Source organism: Protopterus annectens, chromosome 13.part0, assembly GCF_019279795.1.
Source record: "Protopterus annectens isolate FY-2018-M chromosome 13.part0, PAN1.0, whole genome shotgun sequence".
In the NCBI taxonomy this organism is placed as follows: Eukaryota; Metazoa; Chordata; order Ceratodontiformes; family Protopteridae; genus Protopterus; species Protopterus annectens.
Genome location: NC_056747.1, coordinates 860,479,483 through 860,500,376, shown reverse-complemented (window position 1 = coordinate 860,500,376; position 20,894 = coordinate 860,479,483). Strand labels below are relative to the sequence as shown.

Sequence of the window (20,894 nt, the reverse complement as noted above, 5' to 3'; positions counted from 1 at the left end):
TAGTTATTTCATTCCTTATTGATTTGCCAGAAAACCACAACTGTTGCAGAATAGGCCAAAATATGAGGCAAAAATCAGGACATTCTGCAAAATTCTGAACAGTTGAGAGGTACACATACCTCTCAACCTCTTAGTGCAAGAAATCTGGACAAAGCCTGAAATAATGGGGACACAATGGCCCAAAATAGGGATAGATTTTAAAGATTGCTCTTTTTAACTTAGAAAGTTTCTAGGATACAGGATTTGTGTTAGCATGTATTTTCTGAAGGTTATGAAGTCTTCTTCTCCTTTCAGCTGGTCCCATTAGGGGTTGCCTCACCAGATCATTGGTCTGCAGAATGAGTGGCAGCACAGTTTTACGGTGTCAAGTTACCAGCCCGGCCCCCAACCCTCCTCAGAAGGCACACACAGACCCCTAGGGCCAGGTTAGACTGTCCAATGTGGGAGGAAACCAGAGGACCCAAAAGAAACCCACACGAACAAAGGAAAGGCACGCAGGCTCCACACAGAAGGCACGCTAGCCGAGAATTGAACCGGAAAACCTCTTGCTGTGAGATAACGATAACTGCTGCACCACTGTGGCACCCTACTTTCTTTACAGTCATTGAAGGAGAATTTTATATCAGTTGACAATCCTACAGACTAAAGCACAAATGACAAATGTCCATAATGCACAAGTAAGAACTGTCACTTTTCATGATAGTGAGTTGTATAATTATGAAATGTTGGACACTGCCTTGCCTCAGTGTAAAGAGATCTTGGACATTATGGGAAGATAGGGGTATAATTTCATGTATTGGAATAGTTACTGTCTCTTCCATAACAAATTGCCTCTTTTTAATTAATGTATAAATTCCATTTTGAAAACTGTATTTTTCAATGGAATGTGATTCAAGTATTTAAAAACTGACCTATACACTGTAGTGTCTCCTGAAATTTAAGTATTTCTCTTGTAAGAAAATTTACAGTAAATTGGTGACTAGTAATTCTGTGGTTCATAGGTTAGTACTAGGCTAACTGCCCTTGCGAGCCATTTTAAGCCTAGCCAATTATCCCTTGTGAGATTCAAACCCTGCACCTTGTGTTTGTAAGGCAAACACCTTAACCATTAGGCCACCCTCCCAACCCATGATACTACATTTGTCATCTAGTAAAGATGCTAATACAATAAAGAATAGTCATTAATGGATGTTGGTTTTCACATGTACCCCAATCATTAGCTTGAATCTCAAGTGAGCAAATGAATATTATTTTTCTGAAACTCATATATCTGTTATTATTTAAAGCTGCGGTGGTGCAGCGGTAGCGTTGTCGCCTCACAGCAAGAGGTTCACCCGTTCGATTCTCGGCTGGAGCGCCTTCTGTGTGGAGTCTGCATGTTCTCCCCATGGTCGAGTGGCATTTGAAAGACATGCATAGGGCGTGCCTTCGTTGAAGGTTGGGCATTGAGCTGGCACCTCAGCACCGTAAAAAAAAATCTACTGCCAATCATTAGCAGACCGCAGTTCTGCTGTGGCGACCCCTAACCGGGAAAAGCCAAAAGAAGAACAAGAGCATATATATGTTATTATTTAATGACTTCAGTCTTCCCTGATTTGTCAGAAAACCACAAATTTTATGAGAAACAGATCAAAACTATGAGGCTAAATCTGAACAGTTGACAGGTATGTTAAAAACACATACACACACGCACACACACACACACACACACACACACCAAGCAGAACACACGCACTTCTCTTTCATACAGCTAGTGGCTCATTTAAATTCCACATATTCCTATTCTGTCAAACAACATATGCGCTCACACGAACACACACACACACACACACACACACACACACTTTTCTTTCATACAAAAACGAACAGAACCACTACTTTAAATTACACAATTACACACACGCGGGCGCGCGCACACACACACACACACACACACACACCTCCTTCTCCCTGTTCTCACACAGCGAGAGACACACACACACACACACACATTCTCATACAGAAAAGAATGATTTAAATTACACACAAGCGCATTCTCATACAAAAACAAATGATTTAAATTACACATACACATGCACATACCTATCTTCTCGTTCAACCAAATGACTACACATGCGCGCACACACACTTATCTTCCCTCTAAACGGAACTGCTAGCTTAAAATATTTGCGTGAGTGTGGAATGTATTTACATCCGCATTGGTGTGTATGCATGTGATGCACACATGATTCTCCTTAAAGAAGATGATGTTTTGCACCGTGGAGTGAAGAATTTTTTTTTTTAATTGTTAAAGCCTCCTGGCCAACCTGCACCTGTAAAAGTGGGAGGGCGCTGCCCCCCCCCCCCCACCCTTGCCTTATGATTGCGGCACCTTTAGACACATTTAGATGAACTAATCTGGATATTAGGATCAGGTCACTTGATACCACTAATTGTTTCCATCTGTGACTTTTGAAAGAAATATAAATAAATAAATTACGTCCCACATCCTGAAATGGAAAATGTAGCAGTAAACAAGGAGCGGTCTCGATCTATATACTGTTTTGGCAGTACATTTTTATATTTCTGATTTCAACCAATAGAAAACTAAAAGTTTTTACTTTTTTTCTGGTACCAGGTTGTGTGAATTAACAAAAAGTGTAAGATGTGCGCCCCTGTGCCATGGCCTAAATCCACCACTGCTAATCATCACTAACTTAGCTAGGGTCGCCACCTTTCATTGTGACTAAAGCCAGAGAAAGGCCACACCCTCACATCACCCATAACCCTGCCCATTTTCACTGCTATACTGTCCACCTTCCACCCATTTTGTGATCTTTATGACATCATCTGATGGGTATGCTCTCTTTTCCATTCCAGATGCCTGCTTTCTGCTGATTTATTATACTTTTCTGTAAAAAAAAAAAAAAAAAAAAAAAAAGCATAGTAAATCTGCAACTCTGATAGTCTGTTTCTTTTTTGAAACAGAATACCAGAGTTTGTACAGTGTTTTCCGGAATACCAGACGATCTTTTGATTTCCGGATAGTCCGGGAAAAACAAACGGAGGGGTGGCAACCTTAAACTTAGCTGATAGCCATTTATCCCAAGAAGTAAGCAAAACATATTTTTTCTGTTGTATGGGCTTAAGAATGGGCAAAGCCTTCTTACCTAAATTTTTGAATAATGTATCCAAGAGCAACACACATTGTGAGCTGTTTGAGTGTGGGGGTAGGTCAACCATTTCCATTTTCAGTCAAAATGTATTAGTCTGTTCACTTCTGCTTTTCATGCTATGTGTTTGATATCGCTCAAGAATATTGTAGTGGGTTAATATTTCTTTTGGATTGTTTCAGTGAGTGAGTGCGCATCCTATAGAGCATACCACACCTTCCCTACAGTTATAAGATTACTGAGTGGGATGCGCCTTCTTGTCCTAAATCAGATAACCAACACCAAGGGCTTTTTTTCCAAACTGTTGTCACAGCTGACAGCATAGACACATCCTTCCTGTATTTCAATATTAATGAATTTTTACAAAGTTTATTGGCTGGTGACAAGTTATTTTTTTTTATTATTTTTACTATCGGTTATGTGTGTGTATGTGCCTGATTTGATATAAGTGAATGCAATCAAGTGTCATAAATCTGAAATCACATTAAACCCTGCCTTTTGTTTTGTCAAAGTGTCTTTGTGGCTGTTGATTGTTGTATTCTTACCTTTCTGGTTTTCTGTCCTGCATGTTAAATAGTCCCCCTCTTATCCTATTTTTGAAGTACTTGGTTATATTTCCTTTTTAAGATAATTGTTTTCTTAAGCCTGATAAAACAAAAGTTTAATATGATCCATTCGTACAATATATTTTGCTGCTTTTGTCAAGGCTTTAATGATCTCATTTTCTCCATTTCCTTTATTTCAACAGGTGTTGTTGAAGTGTATCGAGTTGCCAGACGTGTGGAGTTGGGTATCAAGGCAACCGCAGTGTGCAGTGAGAAACTCCAGCACCTGTTGAAAGATATTGAAAGAGTGTGGAACAACCTCATAGGATTCATGTCACTTGCATCTTTAACGGTGAGGCTACTAGACGCTGATGTACTGTAATTCTGTATTTCATTTGCAACCCTTCAGCCAGACTCCTTTTAAGTCCTCTGCTTGACAACTGTTCAGGTCCACACTATTAAAAAGTTATGTCACTTTACTCCATCTTTTCCATTCCTTAGTTCTGTGGTTTAATATGGTTGACTTCCACTGTTTTTCGAAAAAAAATGAAATGAGGTTGTCTGCATATTCTTTGTGTTTCAAATGTTTTAAGTATTTCACACTTAAACATAACATTGTCTGTACCCACACTTTAGCAATTTTAGGGCTGCTGAAGGATCTGTTATATTGTTGGTGCATCACACACAGTTGTAGCATACTTCTGTAGGATTCCATTGGGGTATCAGCTTCCTAAAGATCACATCATTCCCTCCTTTATTTTAAGCATTATGTTGAAACCTTTCTCGATGAAACATATAACTTAAGATCAGGTACAGATAAGTTAATTGACTGACTTTGAGAGCTAGGAAGACATTGTACATTATCCTCTTTATTCTGAAATTAGAAGATGCCTTGCCATTGATTGTATTCTACACCTCCCAGAACATTTTGTTACTCCAAACTTGTCTGAATTAAAATTGCCCTTGCAGACAACAAAGAACACCACTGTCTACTACTTCGGAAGGCTAAATGATTACCAATCACTGAAAAAAGACAGTGTTCTCTTAGAATCCTTTACCTTTAAAAATGTGTGTGGAATACAGCCTTAATCTGGCAAACAGAGAAATAATCAAGAAACTAAAAATGATCTGCTTAGCTTCTAGGATCAAGGAGCTCAGTTTACTTATTAGACCTTCCTCTGATTTGCTGGAATCATTGTCTAGCTGACATCAGAAGGGAGCAATATTGCACTTTGTTCCAAACTGAACATTTAACTTACTGAATTAACCACAGAGCTCAGGACAGCGTTTATAGTAAGCACTCTTTGGAAATCTTTAGTTCTCTGAATAGTATTGGATATTCACAGCACTTTCAGGTAATCATATAGTGTGATTTGTGTATGTTATGTACATACCAAATAATATTTAGCACAAAAAATCTGATATTACTAAAGAAGCTTTGCAGCATAATCTCTCAACTGTCCAGAATTTTACAAATTGACCAGGTTTTGTATCTCATATTTTTGGTTTGTCATAAAATGCATAGTTATTAGGCAAATCATTGAGGATTGAAATCACTAAATATTGACTAGTATTTAAGTTTCAGACTTAATATATTTTAAAAAATGCATGCCCACACAAAACCTGTTATTCTAGCAATGTTCTATGTTTCTAACAGCAATAGTTAAAATCTGTCTCTGATTTTTGTCATTCTCTCCCCCACTGTTTTTGGCTTTGTTCAGAATTCTTGTGCTGAGACGTTGAGAGGTATGCTTTACAGATTGCTGTAAAAAATCTTGTCATTTAGCCATTTGTACTCAGTCTTTTTAACTGACTTTTTTTTTAAAGCCTTGGCCCTTCTCTAACCATTGAGCCCTGCACTCCTGCCCATCATTGAAATTAGTCATTCCCTTTGGCAGGAGCCCATTGGTCCGTTTGTTCCTTTGGGCAAGAGTTAAGTGAAGTGGTATTGGAAACTATCATCCCATCTTACACATGCTTGGGAGATCAGGGTTTTTATGCTAAACCCTATGCTCACCTGTACTTGCCCACTCACATCCAAGAGATTAGTGTGCAGTGGGCCTTTGTGGTATATGTCTAACTGTGCATGCAGTATAATGAGTTAACTCTTGCCATGCAGATTGTACCCCTCATGAAATCCCAGGTCTCCACTGGGAATTTAGCCATGCAGAGCGTGCACAGATACACTCCTCTCCCCTCCTCTCTGAAAACAGGTGAGTAGGCCAGGACTCGTCATTCACCTCTCCCTCACTCCACCTTCAGGAGGAAGCCAAGCTGCTGATTTATGTTGCTTTATCTTTAGGGCTTTATCCTTCTACAACGCTGAAGATGGCTGTTTCCTTCACATAACATTTGCAGTCTATCATGATAATATACCTTATTTGAGGTTTTGTGGTGCTGTTTTGATATAGTTTGTTATTGTGGCATTGTACAACTCATTTTACATTAGGCCAAGGTTGTGACTTAAAAAAGAACCTTGGACCAGTCAGTGTACTTTATTAACAAATAAAGTAAAATAAAAGGATTATTTAGTGGTGGTGATGGATTGTGATCATAGCAAAACAGGTGAGGAGTACTAAGACACAGGAGGTAGTGATAAATCAAGGGAAAGGAAGTGATAAGAGACTCTGGGGTGTGACTGAGGTTGGAGGAGGGAAAGGAGGTAGGATGTGGTGATTTAATTGTGGGTGTTCAGGTTAAGGAACTGTGTTTCAAATTTGGTGTAGGTAGAGACAGCACCATTCTTGGCATTGATTGCAGTGGTTCAAGCCATGATAAATGTAGTCACTATGGGAGAAATTGCCCGTATATGATTATGTATGCTGAAACAAGTAACCTTGCAATGGAATCATAAGAGAAGGTGAAGCAATAGTCACACTGGTTTTGAGAGAATATTGCACTGATGTACGTAGTTCACGAGCCTTCTGAAAGTGCTGCTAGTGATGCATGCAGATGTGGTTAGAACTGATAAAAATAAGGGATTTTAGCAGGTGGTGGCTTAAATGGTGATGACAGCAAGGATTCAGGGTGATCAAGGTTTAGATGTTGACACACAGTGATTCAGGATTGTATGCTGGGAGCACATACAATTTAATGCATATTCACCTTCTACATTTAAGAGGGCTAGAAGAGTATATTAAAATTGTAAAGTGCAAGCAGGATGATGAGAGATGACAGTAGGGAGCACAGAGAAAGAGGTAATGCCATAGAGTTTCTGGAATGTGGGTGATAAAATGAGTCTGCTTGAGTCAGCTTTATTCATTGCATAAGAAGGAAGGCATAAGCATTTTAGACATAATTATGGGTATGTGGCCTAAAGGAGATGGAAGTATGGCGTAATGTTACCTTGATTCAGGATGTTTAGGTAGAACAGATAAAGCATGAGTGGTGAAAGATGGCATGTTTGCCCAAGAAGGGTTAGGGCACTAAAGGTGGAAGAGGTTTAGGATGAGTCACTGAAAGTCGGCGTTAACTGGTGAATTACTGTAGTGTGTTGGCATATGCAGGAAAATGGCATGTGAGACACTCTGAAACAGATGAAGAGAAGGAGAGCCATCTTTTAAGCAGTGAACTGGTGGATGTATTCATTTTTGTAAAGGAGGAAATGTAGATGGTAAAGCCTCTTTTGGGAAACAGGTTAAAACAAAAGCCATGGATCCTGACAAATACAAGAGATTCCAGCAAAAGGAGGGAGTGTCTAATATGCTTCTTTATATTTTCTTTAAGAGCTTACAAAATGTATAACCCAGGCATGTCTGTTGAATACGTTGGTCATCAGTATAAATATTACAGGTAGGTATTGTTTGTGTCTGTGTAATAACACACACACACACACACACACACACACACACACTCACTCAGTGCATAAGTAGGTATTTAAGTTCCTACCCATACTTCAATAATTCACGATATGGTGTTTGCCAGAGAATACTTAATATAGTTCAGGAAACCACTAAGTAGCAAGAAGAGCCTACACCAGTCTCCTCTTGAAACTGTTAATCTGTTCTTAGAACACAAAGGCATGAACCTTCATTGTACTGACTGAGGTTCATGACAGAAAACATAAAAGAAAAAAGAAAGTTATCTAGTTTCTCCTATGTTGATGAGGAGTATTTTTATATGACCCATATAGGTTCTTCTCCTTTAACAGATATGAATTTGCCATCTTTAAGTTCACCCCTTTAAGTGGTGGAAACTATAAATTTATGGCAGATTTTTTAAATGGCCTGCAGGGATCCCTCATCCACCAATTAGGCTCCCAGAGTCAAATTTATACCATTGATACCTTTCAAGGTGTCTTAAGAGCTAACAAAACATGATGCACAGCCATCAGCACTAAAATAGCTTACAAAATGTATAAGGCACATATGTCTAGACAGGATTTATGTACAATTCATAAGATAGTTGCTGTTACCATTTCCCTGTCATCGTCTGATATTATTAGTTTATTGCTGCAGTGGATAAATACTAGAATAAATATGCTGAGCTGCAGTTTGTGATGCAGTAAATGCTTCATGCACATCTTCAAGTTTTAAAAAGGCTTGTATGGCTTGGGAGGAAATATATGGGGCCCACACCTCTTCAAAAAGTGAAAGGGATAGTCAGATTCATGGACATTCCTAGCTAAAATCTGCAGATGACCATAACGTGAAGGTGGGGCTTATCAACATCCGAAGCCTATGCAAAATAAAAACTAAGCTGCCTAGAGGCTTATCGACATGCAACATGATATAAAGACATATCCTGCATTGCATAAATTCCTGGTTGCAACTTTTTCTGTTCAGTTTGACCGACTTAGCTCGAGGTGGTATATCCGTTTTCAAAAATCAGTCCTTCAGAAGTAGAGCTACATAAACAAATTGTGGGCATGAACTACTCCACAAAATGCAACTCTTTCTGTACAGTCTAATTCACTGAGCAAAGAGGTGGTGTATCCATTTCCGTAATCAGTACTTCAAATTTAGAGCTGTGTAAGCAAATTTGTGCATGAAGTACTCCATAAACCTACTACAGACTGCAACATATTGTCATACCCCACCTCCCTGTCACTTTGAGTTTGACAATGTCCTTCATAAACTTGTAACTTTTTCTGTATTGGAAAATACTTTTCTAATCACGGACTTAAATTATACACCCATTGGCTGGGATAAAATCAATAATTGGATGCAAAAAACTAGACTTCATAAATTTTAACAATTTCAGACAGATTGTGAAAATATATACAGGGGGAAAGCTTGTTAGATGTCATCCTGACAAACTTCCCTGTCATCTCCGCTAAGCTAAATTTTGTTCCATTTCCTTTTAGCTCTGACCACAGTGCTGTGATGTTCCTAGTGGACATGAAGCCAAACCAAATAAAATTATGCCATCTGTTCTAACAAAACTGAGTGTATGTATACTTCAGAGTGTAACATTCACAGTCAATATAAACATTTGTATTCGGTGTGTAAGAAAAGTCCTTTTTAATTCCAAAAATGTTCAGCAATCACACTGCCTTACTGACATATGGGGTAGTGGTGCCCCATGGTGAAGAACCAGTCACCTTGCAGCACCAGGACAGCCCTTCATACAGTGTCCTTTCATTTTTCTTGTGCCACAATCAAAGATCTCTTGGGATATTGCTTCTGTTAAACAGAATAAACAAGAGCAGTATGGAAGAAAGATACCCAGAGAGTTCCCAAAATAGTAGGATCAACAGGTCTTGTAAAAAAGAATCTACAATCGTATTTAGATATGTTACTGATATATGTAACTCTGTACGAATTGCAGAAGGAGTCATTACTGGGGAACATTGCTGGTGCTGCGAAGAGCACTTCTGGCTGACATCAAAGATTGAAACAGTACTAATTTGATGAACTTTAATCATACTTTGGTTTAAGAATTGGGTCCATTTCCATCATGGTATTAGAAACCCAAAAGATTTGGAGAAATTAAAAAAAAAAAATGACATCAGCTGCAGACCTCGGCTAATAAACTCCCTCTGGATTTTATATCCTCCTGCTGTTTTTTCATTCAGTGCTTGAATAGTGTATTATGTGGCTTTGACTTTTTTTTTTGATTAGAAGTGTTGTATATGATTCTATTTTTACTTTAACTTGCACAGTAAGGCCTGATGATTAAAAGCTTCATTGAAAGTCTTGACGGGAAAACTTGCTGATACTGCATTTTTTCTGTGGCGTTATAATTATTTGAGGTGATTGAGTAAGGTACAAAATCGGGGAGTTTTGTGCATCTATTTTGTGCTATGAACTGTTATTGAAAATCCTGCCATTTTCTCAGTGCAGTGTTCAGAACAGTATCCCTACAGAAGTAGTGTTTAGATTCCTGTTTAGAGGAAGAATAGTGGGACCTGTCCATCATCTTACTGGGCTGACCGTGCAGCCAGTATTTGGTATTGAGCTGGTGAGTTTCTTGTCTCCTGACTTGATGGACTCAGACCCCCACCACTACCATCTTCTCCAGCTGTATCTAAAAATTGAAAGAACAAATAAAAAAAAAATGTCTCAACCTACAATTTACGACTCTACAGTAGTCTTGGCTTCAGGCAGGCTATCGGACCGCTTGCCTTCTGTTACCTCTAGGTCTCCTGTGGTGTTCATAGTACCACAACTATGCATGATGTGAGGGTCAGACACATCTTCTTGGGTTGTACCATCACCTGCTGCAGGTATGGGAAAACAAATCCTTTAGGTGCCGGGGAAATCAGAAGTGCAGAATCTTTTGCCAGTACTGATGCCCCCCCCCCCCCCCCCAGGGGATTCTCCCATTAGTGTAGTTTATGCCAAAAAAGAGACAGAAGTTCCAACAAGTGGTGGGATAGCAGTTTCTGGCTGGGTTTTCACTTGAGATGATAGTTATGGCTACATCCATTGTTCAGGCAATTGACTACCAGGTGCCTACCCGCACTTCCACCACTGACCAGTCGGCTAAGAATCCTCCTGCTGAAGGACATTCTACTTCTGAGGACTCGGACCTGTCTGAGTCATATCAGTCAGATTTCTCTTATGATGATCATGTACAGTTACCCAAACAGTTGTTTTCTTTTTCCCAAATGTTGGCTAGATTTAAAGATGTATTCATGTGGGAGGTATTTCCGGCTGCCCCCAAGATTAACATGGTTTGAGATCTCCTGGGAGGATGAGGCCCCAGACATTGAGACCTTTTTTCCATTAATACCAGTATTGGAGGGTGTCTTCAGGAATGCTTGTACTTCCTTTCTGTTTACTGAGGCTATGGCTAAGAAAGTGCTTAAGAAATTTTGAGTATGCTTGGCCTTGCCTTGCCTCTATGTCCCTTTGTTTGTGGGCCCTGATTCAGTGTCCCTCAGCAACTTTTGCTGGTAAGAGGACCATGTTTTGTATAACCCAGTCCCTGAAGATAAACTTGGCAAGTGGATAGAATGTCTTGTGCAGTCCAGCAAGGTAGCTTTTAAAGTATTTAACTGTCAGTGTTATTTTTCTGGAAGGTTGTGTTAAGATGCATGTACAGTTTAGACTCGTTTGCTATATCATTGTTTGCAGAGAAAAAAGGTCTCTGTTAAAGATATTGTATCCAATGTTTCTCAGGTGTCAAAGCATGCCTTAAAAAGTGCCTTGGTGGAGGCTGATATTTATAGAAATGCAGCATTGTCAGTGGCAATAGGAGGTATGCCTGGTTGCACTCCTAGATTTTTCTGATGAGCTAGAAAATTAGATTTTGTATTCTTCTCTTGAGTCTGATTGTGTGTTTGGCACAGCAGCTAATCAGATGCTTAAACAGTGGAGGTAAATGTCCATATTCTCAAGTTCTTCTCTAAGCTGGATAACTTTCAGTGACCTAACAAACAGAAGTCCCAGCCGAGCAGGAACCAAAGCAGTTAAAGGAAATGCCAGGATGACAGCTCTACCAAACCAAATAGGAAGAGTTCTTTTCTTGAAAAGGATAATGTCCTTCCTAACTTATGACTATGCCAAGGTGCTACACCTGCCTTTATCAAGTCCACATTTGGCTGCCCTGTGTCTCAAGTTAGCTATTAACAAAGCAACCTGGCTGTCAGTGGTTTCTGACAAATGGGTGCTAAGTATTGTTGGCATGGGTTACAAATGGCAGTGAAAAGACCACTCGCCTATGTGGCAGTGGAAAGACCACTCACCTCTGTTCAGGGGAGGGGTTACCCTTCATCATCTGGACATGACTTTATTTCCCCCTGTTCTCCAGCAAATGCTAAACTCAGGATCATTCTTCAGAAAGAATGAGAGGTTTCTACTGCAGAATTTTTATGCTTCCCAAAAAAGAGTTGTCATAAAGGCTGATGGTGGGCTTTTCTAAATATTTTTGTCAAAGTCTCCAAGTTCAAGATGCTTACCCTGTAGGCAGTGCTTCCTTTTTGCCGGACAACTGCTTCATCATGACACTGGACTTTGAAGGATGCCTATCATCATATCACCATTGCTCATCGCTTCAGGAGATATCTGATGTTTGTTGTGTCTAGTTAGCAGATGTTCATCGTGTTACCCTGCTGCAGTCATCACACTTGGGTTATCCTGTCGTCAGGCGGTCCCACAGTTGGCCGGATTTCCAAAGTCTTGGTCCGACGTCGGTTGCTGTCGCCTCATCCCTAACGTTAGTGCGCCAGGGTACATATATTGCAACCGACGCCATTTTCTTCAGTCTTTCTTGCCACGCGGTGCCCGAAGCAGAAGCAGTTCGCAAGTGCCGGTCGGCCGACTCCTGAGATTGTCGAATTCGAATTTCAGACCGAAGTCTTCTATAAAGCTAAGTACCCCGTTGGGGAAACTTTTCTTGCCTCAGACCGATGTCAGAAAAAGTTAATAATTGCATTTCTTGTGGGAAGCAAATACCTCATAAGGATTTTCATTCTTACTGCATACCTTGCCTAGGCCCTGATCATGACGTCACTTCTTGTCGATTTTGTGCTAGGTTTAATAAGCGTACTATTAAAAGACGATTTGATTTCGCACGACACTATTTTGGTAGAAAATTTAACTGTAACATGCCGTCGGAGCTACCGACTACCGGCGTGCACAAAAAGCGCAGGGATAAGGACCAACAGCCCAGGCCTAAGCCAGATTCCGAGGCCTCGGTTGATCTGGTCTCCGGTTCTCAGTGAGGCTCCGACGCAGCCCCTGACTACCGCAGTTCTGGAACCTGAGACCGCTACGGATACTTTGACGGAATGTACTAGGCTGACGCAGCCTTTTACTTCAGGCCCTTCCGACGATTTACCTTCTAAGGACGTCGGTGCTTCTGAAACGCCATCGGTTTCTGAAGGCGTTTTCAGACCGACGACTCTCACAGTCAAAACATTTTCTAAGTCGAAGACTCCTTCTAAATCTAAAAAGACTACACTTCAGTCTCCTGTTCAAGGCCCTATGCCTAAGAAACAGATGCTCAAAATGGCTGAAGATTTGATTTCCCTTATCAGGGGTTCGCAGCCCCCTCCTGACAAAAGGCCTAGACAAGAGGAAGATTCTGCTTCCTCTGAGCAACTGTCTATTTCTTCGGATTCCTCTGAGGACCAAGAATATTCCTTCTCTCCTTATGAAGATTCTGATGCTGAGGACTCTATTCCCTCAGCTTCCCCTCCTGAAGACTACTCTTTTGGGGAAACTTTACACACTATGAGGGAACATTTTCACTGGGAAGGTCAGGACTACTCTGATTCCAAGAAAAGGCTCAGAGAGTTTCTTTTACTCCCCCAACACAGACCTCTAGCCATCCCACCTGTTTTGGACATTGTGGATGATGTCTATTTAGAGTCCAGTTTCAACCCAGACTCTCTTCCTCCTGCTCCGGCTAAGCCTGACAGATACTACAGAGTACCTGATTCTCACAAATGTCTTTACAAAAGCCCAGTAGCTGACCCAGAGACTATCTCCCAGGGTCCCAAGGGGGCTAAGGCTTCCATGGCTAAAAACCCATTACCTTCTGAGAGGGATTCCAGAGCACTAGACAGATGGGGGGAAAAAGGTTTACACCTCAGCCACATTAGCTATGAGGGCACTAAATTGTCAATTTCATATGCTTAAGTATCAGCAATTTCTAATCTCTCAGTTAAAACAAAAGATAACCTCCCTCCTCCAACAATCTGAATTGAAAGAAGTACAGGATTTGTTGCACGCCACTGAGCAGGTGGGCAAACATACCTTACAATGTGGGTTTGATTCTTTGGAGGCCTCCTGCAGAGCAGCTGTCACTGGATCAGTTATACGTAGGCATGCTTGGCTAAAGGAACAAAGTCTGCCTGATCATGTTAAAGCAAAACTACTAGATGCTCCCTTACAGCAGGATGTTCTCTTTGGAGTTAAAGCAGAAGAAGTTTTAAAGAAAATGGAAGATAAGGCAAAATCAATGCAGACAGTCAAAGATTTCCTACAAGTACAACCCCCTCGCTTCAGCAGAAACTGGCCAACAAAAAATTGGTCCTTTCCAGCCACTGACAGACCTCAGAGGGGTAAATACAGGCGCCCAAGGGGCAGAGGACAACCACAATCCCAGTATAAACCTCGCCAATGGGGCACTACAACCCAGAAGGGAGGAGAAGACAGGTCTCAACCCACCAGAAGGCAGACTCAATGACTTGCACCTCAGCTGGCCAAGCAAAACTCTTTTGACAGCCCCCTTGGGGGGAAAACTAGCACTTTTTGCAGACAACTGGCACATGGTCACAAAGGACAAACGGGTCCTAGACATAATTTTACGAGGATACAGATTCCACTTTCACACCTTGCCAATGAAAAGAGGAATGCCAAACCTGCCACAAAATCAATGGGCAGAGGCACAAAAACAAATTACAGCTCTCATGGCCATGAGAGCCATTCAACGGGTACCGACTCTAGAGCAAGGCCAAGGATTTTACTCAAGGCTCTTTCTAGTACCCAGAAAGGACAATGCTTGGAGATCAATTCTGGACCTTTCAATTCTAAACACTTACTTACAAGTTTCCAAATTCAAGATGCTAACACTACAGCAGCTACTTCCCATGTTGGGCAAGGAAGCATGGCTAGTAACGTTAGACCTCAAGGAGGCATACCTGCATGTCTCTATCAGACAAAGTTGCAGAAGATACCTCCATTTCATTGCAGGTTCAACCCATTACCAATTCTCTGCACTGCCCTTTGGCTTATCTACTGCGCCCAGAATTTTCACAAAATGCCTGGCACCAGTAATTGCATATTGCAGACAAAGAGGAATTCAAATATATCCATACCTGGACGACTGCCTCATCCAAGCAGAAAGCAAAGACATTCTCTTACATCATCTGGCTTTTGTGAAGCATCTACTAAATTGTCTGGGGTACACAGTAAACGAAAAGAAGTCAAAACTAGTACCTTCACAAAAAATGACATTCCTGGGTGCCAGCTTGGACACAAGGCTTATCTTACACCAGACAAGCAACTACAACTGACTCAATATTTCAAGACAATGGCAACAAAGACCCAATTAACTGCAAGAAAAATTCTGCAGGCTTTGGGCTTCATGGCATCTTGCATTCTGATAATACCATTTGCAAAACTGCATATGAGGAAATTACAGTGGTACCTAAAAGCGTATGGTCTCAACACAGCCACAGCTTGGACACAATGATATCTCTCATTCCCTGCCTTCAACAGGAATTTCTATGGTGGTCACAGGCATGTCACCTCAACAAGGGTCAGCCTTTCACCTTGCTCCCAACCAGGCAAACTATCACAACAGATGCTTCAGACTATGCCTGGGGGGCACACATGGCAGGACAATCCATTCAAGGCTTATGGACGGCAGAACAAAGAAAACTGCACATAAATCAAAAAGCGATGCTAGCTGTACAGAAAGCTCTGACAGCCTTCAAGGATCTACTACATCCAGGACAACTTGCAATAAAGACGGACAACACCACAGTAATGTGGTACATAAACAAACAAGGGGGCACACATTCCTACCCTCTTTGCAGGCAAGCAATGATCTTATGGAACACAGCTCTGGCCTACCAAGTCCAGTTACAAGCTCTATTCCTGCCAGGACAGAAAAACACATTGGCAGACGACCTAAGCAGAAACATCAAAGATCCCCACGAGTGGAAACTAGACCCACAAATATTTACAATGATAACTCAAAAATGGGGCCCTCCAAATATAGACCTGTTTGCCAGTCCTCAAAACTACCAACTGACAAAATTTTGTACAAGGACATTCCACCATCAAGCTTGGAAAGTGGACGCTCTCTCCTTCAGTTGGAAAAACCTGACAGCATATGCCTTTCCTCCATTACCTCTTCTCACAAAGGTTCTTTTGAAGGTCAAAAAGGAGAAACCACCACTGATTCTCATAGCCCCAGACTGGCCACGCCAGCACTGGTACCCGCTATTGAAGAATATGGCTCACAGCCCACCATGGATATTGCCTCAAATACCCCATTTCATCACGCAACAAAACAAACAGATTCTACACAGCCAGCTCAAAACCTTAAATCTGGCTGCATGGCAAATCTATTAAACATCCAACCAGCTCCTCTTTCACAAGCAGTTCTGGATGTTATTCTGGAAGCCAGGAGGCCAAGCACCAGGAAGGCTTACTCAGACAAATGGAAAAGGTTTTGTGCCTGGAACCAAGCTAAAGGCCAAGACACAACTCAACCTCACATGCCTCACATTCTGCAGTATTTAGCTGAGATGTTGCACAAAGGACTTTCCTTTTCCTCAATTAAAATCCATGCTTCAGCTATTTCAGCTCACTACGACACAAATCCACCCTTATTTTCAAATCCTCTTCTAAGGCAGTTCCTCAGAGGGGCAAAAAACATTAGACAACCTAGAAGAGCTCCTACACCAACATGGGACCTCAACTTTGTTCTGGAAAAACTAACGATGTGAGAGTGTTCAATCTCGCCTTTGTTCTTACACATGGGTTCGGAGCCGATCCTCGGCTCCGTGTCGGCCGCCTGCAAGCTCTGCATCGAGAAGAAGCTCGAGATCACCTAATACCCACAATCCCCCTCTGCCTCTACCTCAGATCTAGTTTGCCGCTGCAGCGTTCGCATCACTGGGTCGAGCTCGAGCACCTCAGATAAGATTAGAATTTTATTCTTGTTTTTTTCTCTGGTACTTTAGTATTAGAAACTGTTTAATAATAATTTGTGTGAGTGTGGTAAGGTATAGGGAAATCTCGGTTCCGTTTAAGTTATAAAACTTAGTCAGAGTTCTCTTCGGGGCCTACCACCACTCTTTGGATTTGACAACTGGATTGACTCTTTACTGGATTTGACAATTTTACCGGACTTGACTGTTTTTTTCTGGATTTGACTATATTCTACTTACTTGACATGTCTGAAAAGGCCAAATCAGGTTTCAAGCGTTGCCAGTGTGGGCAAAAAATGTCAGTAACTGACAACCATAGTTCCTGTGTCTACTGTCTTGGCCCTCTCCACCTGCAAGAAGACTGTTCTATTTGTCATTCTTTCAGTGGGAGGGTCATGACAGATAGGCGCAGGAAATTAATGGACAGGGGTTTATTGAAACCTTCCTTTCAGGAGGCTCTGGATGCTTCTGACCAGGCATCCAAGTCCTCGAAGGAATCGAAGACGTCGGAGCCCAAGTCATCGGCTCCGAGCTCTTCCACTAAAGTTAGATCACCGGTTCCACAGACTTCGGGGCCGAGTGTTCAACTGGTGTCAGTTTCCGAGCCTCGAGTCTTGGAACCGGTGATGGAGCTCCCTCCTTCGACACTGTTGAGGTCGGCTCCGTCTTCGGTTCCTTCGACCCGTTCTTCTAAGCTTTCCGATGTCGATGTGGACCGTGTGGTGCAGAAGTTATTGGAACATTCGGCCCTATCCAAGCTTATTTCGGTTTCCACCCAGTTGGTGTTGAAACTTGAAGGCCTCCCATTGTCTCCATCCGTTCCTCCTCCGAGACCTGTCCAGTCTTTGGAGCCGGAAGAGGTTGATCTACTGGTTGTGGAGCCCTCGGGTCCAGAACCGTCCTTTTTCTCGGTCTGTTCCTTTCACCTCGACTCCGGATCCCGTCGGAGTCTCGGAGCCGACGATCTGTCCTTGGTTCCGGGCGAGAGTCGAACCGACGCTTCGGTTCCGACTCTTCCCTCGGGCCTCGGCGCGGATCGATTCAGCTCCGTCCTCGGGGTCGATGCCTTCGGTGCCTGTCTCGGGGATTCTTCCCATTTCTTCGGAACCGGGAGATTCTTCGACTCGGGACCCGGGGGCCTTCGATCTTATGAGGAAGGTAGAAGCATCCTCTCCTCCCCTTAAAGGACCGTTATCTTCCTCTGCACCAACGGCCACATCCAAGCGTCGAGCACCGGTGTCTCAGCCACCCCTGGAGGGTGCCCCCTCTTCCTCGGAGGCTTCTTCGGATGCTCCCCCCGAAGAGGTCCCTAGGAAAAGATTGTGTAAGAGGAGATACTTAGATTCTCCACAGGAATCTTTAACATCCGATACTGACTTGGATGAGTCAGAAGGGTCCCCAAAGTCACCTACGGAAGATGTCTCCTTCTCTGACATCTTGGAGATCCTTAAGCAGAGAGGTGATTGGCAGTCCCTCCCCCCTTCTGAGGATGAGTCAGTCCTGCTGAAGGCATTTGGTGCTCGCCCTTCCTCCTCCTGGGTCACTCCGCCCTTCGATGAGTTAATGGAGTTGATTGCTCGAAGGGCGTGGGAGACACCTGACACGGTGGAACCAGTCCCTAGGAAGCCTAATAAGTACATCACTGCACCCCAGGACAAGGCTTACCTCACTAAAGGAGTTCCAGTAGACGCCATGGTGGTGGCAGCGGCCACTAAAAAGGAGATGTCGGAGTCTTCCTCATCTGTCCATCCGCCTAACAGAGATTCTAGGACTATGGACAGATACGGGAAGCGCATTTTTAGTTCAGCGGCTTTTTCTATGCGTTCCCTGAACTATTTGACTCATTTTACACGCTTACAGAGGGATCTAGTCAAAGAGTTGGGAGATACCCTCCAGGGTGCCACAGATGCTGCTGTCTCAGAGAAAGATGTTCTTCATTCCACATTGCTGCAGTCCTAACTATTGGGTAGTCCGCTGTCCAGTCGGCCCGAATACCAGAGTATATGGCTGACGTCGGTCAGGGCGCATTAGACTGACGTCAGTACGTCAGGGTACTAATGCGCATGACCGACGTCATATCGTCAGTCTTTTTTGCCGCATGGTCCGATGCAGAAGCAGTTTTGCGAGTGCAGGTTGGCGTTCTGAAATTTTCTGAACTCGGAGTTTCAGACCGAATCAGAGTTGGCTAAGTACCCGTTAGAACATTTTGGTTTTTCTTGCCTCAGTATTTAACCGGATGTCAGAAAAGTGAATAACTGTATTTCTTGTGGGAAACAGATACCTCATAGGGATTACCATACCTTGTGTATACCTTGTTTAGGGCCTGAGCACGACGTTGTTGGATGCCGCTCTTGTGCTAGGTTTAACAAACGCACTATTAAGAGAAGGTTAGACTGTGCCAGGTTAGTGTTTGGGAAGCGTTGCAATTATAAAATGCCGTCGGATGCTCCGACGCCCGCTTCCAAAAAGCGCAAGGGCAAAACAGCGAAGCCTAGGGTTGACGAACCGGCAGTCCCGGACGCCGGTTCTTTAGAAGGCTCAGTGGAGCCAGAGGTTTTGCCAGGAGTTTCTTTGGAGTCTCAGGCAGAGACTTTACTGTTACAGGATGTGCCTTCTCAGGAGGTAGGCCAGGCTGAGGGGGCTTCTCAGGTAACTGTTCTTCCCTCTCTTCCCAAGGTAGTTAGAGCCTCTCCTTCTGTTTCCAAAACTTCTTTGAGAGGTAGGCCAAGTTTAGCTTCAGTGGGGGCTTCTCCTAGCACTTCAGGTTCTGTGCCTAAGAAACATATGCTTAAAATGGCAGAAGATTTGATTACTATGATTAGAGGTTCTATGCCCCCTCCTGATAAGAGGCCTAGGGTGGAACCTGACTTTGATAGTTTTGAACAGTGTTCAGAAGCTTCTGAGTCTTCTGCGGAAGATTTGCAGGAGTATCCTCCTTATTCTGATTCTGATGTGGATGATTCCACTCCTACAGCTTCTCCTCCTGAGGATTTCTCATTTTCAGAGACTCTGCATTCCATGAGGGAGCACTTTAAATGGGAAGGCCAGGATTACTCTGATTCCAGGAAAAGGCTTAGGGAATTCTTGTTTTTACCCCAGCATAGGCCCTTAGCTATACCTCCTGTGTTGAATGTGGTGGAAGATGTTTTTGCAGAGGCTTCCCTGAACCCTGATTCTTTGCCTCCTGCTCCTGTTAAACCTGATAGGTACTATAGGGTGCCTGAAGCTCATAAGTATCTTTTTAAGAGTCCTAGGGCAGACCCGGAAACTGTTTCTCAGGGCCCTAAAGGTGTTAAGGCCTCTGTGGTTAAAAACCCTGTTCCCACTGATAAAGAGGCAAGGGCTTTGGATAGATGGGGAAAGAAAGTGTATACTTCTTCCACTTTAGCCATGAGGGCGTTGAATTGTCAGTTTCACATGCTAAAATATCAAAATTATCTCCTTTCACAACTGAAATCTAAGGTGGATGCTTTGGCGGAAGGTATTGAGTGTAAAGAGTTGCTGGATTTAGTTCATGTGTCTGAACAAGTGGGTAAGCATTCTTTGCAATGTGGTTTTGATGCTGTACAGGCCTCCTCGAGGGTGGCTGCCACTAGTTCTGTTCTTCGCAGGCATGCCTGGTTGAGGGATCAGAATTTAGCTGAGCATGTTAAGACAAGGATTTTGGATGCTCCTTTGCAGTCTGATGTGTTGTTTGGTTCGCCTGTGGAAGCAGTTTTAAAGAAAATGGAGGACAAAGCTAAGTCTATGCAAACTGTTAAAGATTTTTGCAGGTGCAGCCACCAAGTTTAGTAGAAATTGGCCTACTAAGGGATGGACATATCCTGCTTATGATTCCCAGTCTAGGGGTAGGTCTAGACGTGGTAGGGGCAGAGCTCAAGGTTCTTTTAGGCCTAGAACAGGGGTTCACCTGCTCAGACTTCTGGTGAGGGCAGGGTCAGTCCTTTCGTAAACAGACCCAATGACCTGCCTTTTCAGCTGCCAGTAGATTCTCGCCTGGCAGCTCCTTTGGGAGGAAGACTGTCTCTTTTCAAAGAAAATTGGGATTTAATTACTCAAGACAGATGGGTGTTGGATATCATTCACCACGGTTACAGGTTTTATTTCCATACATTGCCCCTTTCAAAGGCATGCCAGACGTTC

The 20,894-nt window shown here is 42.7% G+C and overlaps 1 protein-coding gene across 1 annotated transcript in view; it reads left to right on the top strand.

Moving 5' to 3' along the window:
- The window catches only part of SYNRG (synergin gamma), a gene marked incomplete in the record, with an annotated part of 2,786,306 nt that overhangs the window by 2,612,563 nt on the left and 152,849 nt on the right, over positions 1-20,894 (top strand). The window contains 1 exon segment of the mRNA XM_044054902.1: positions 3,901-4,049. Within this exon segment, the coding sequence (XP_043910837.1) occupies positions 3,901-4,049 (149 nt within the window).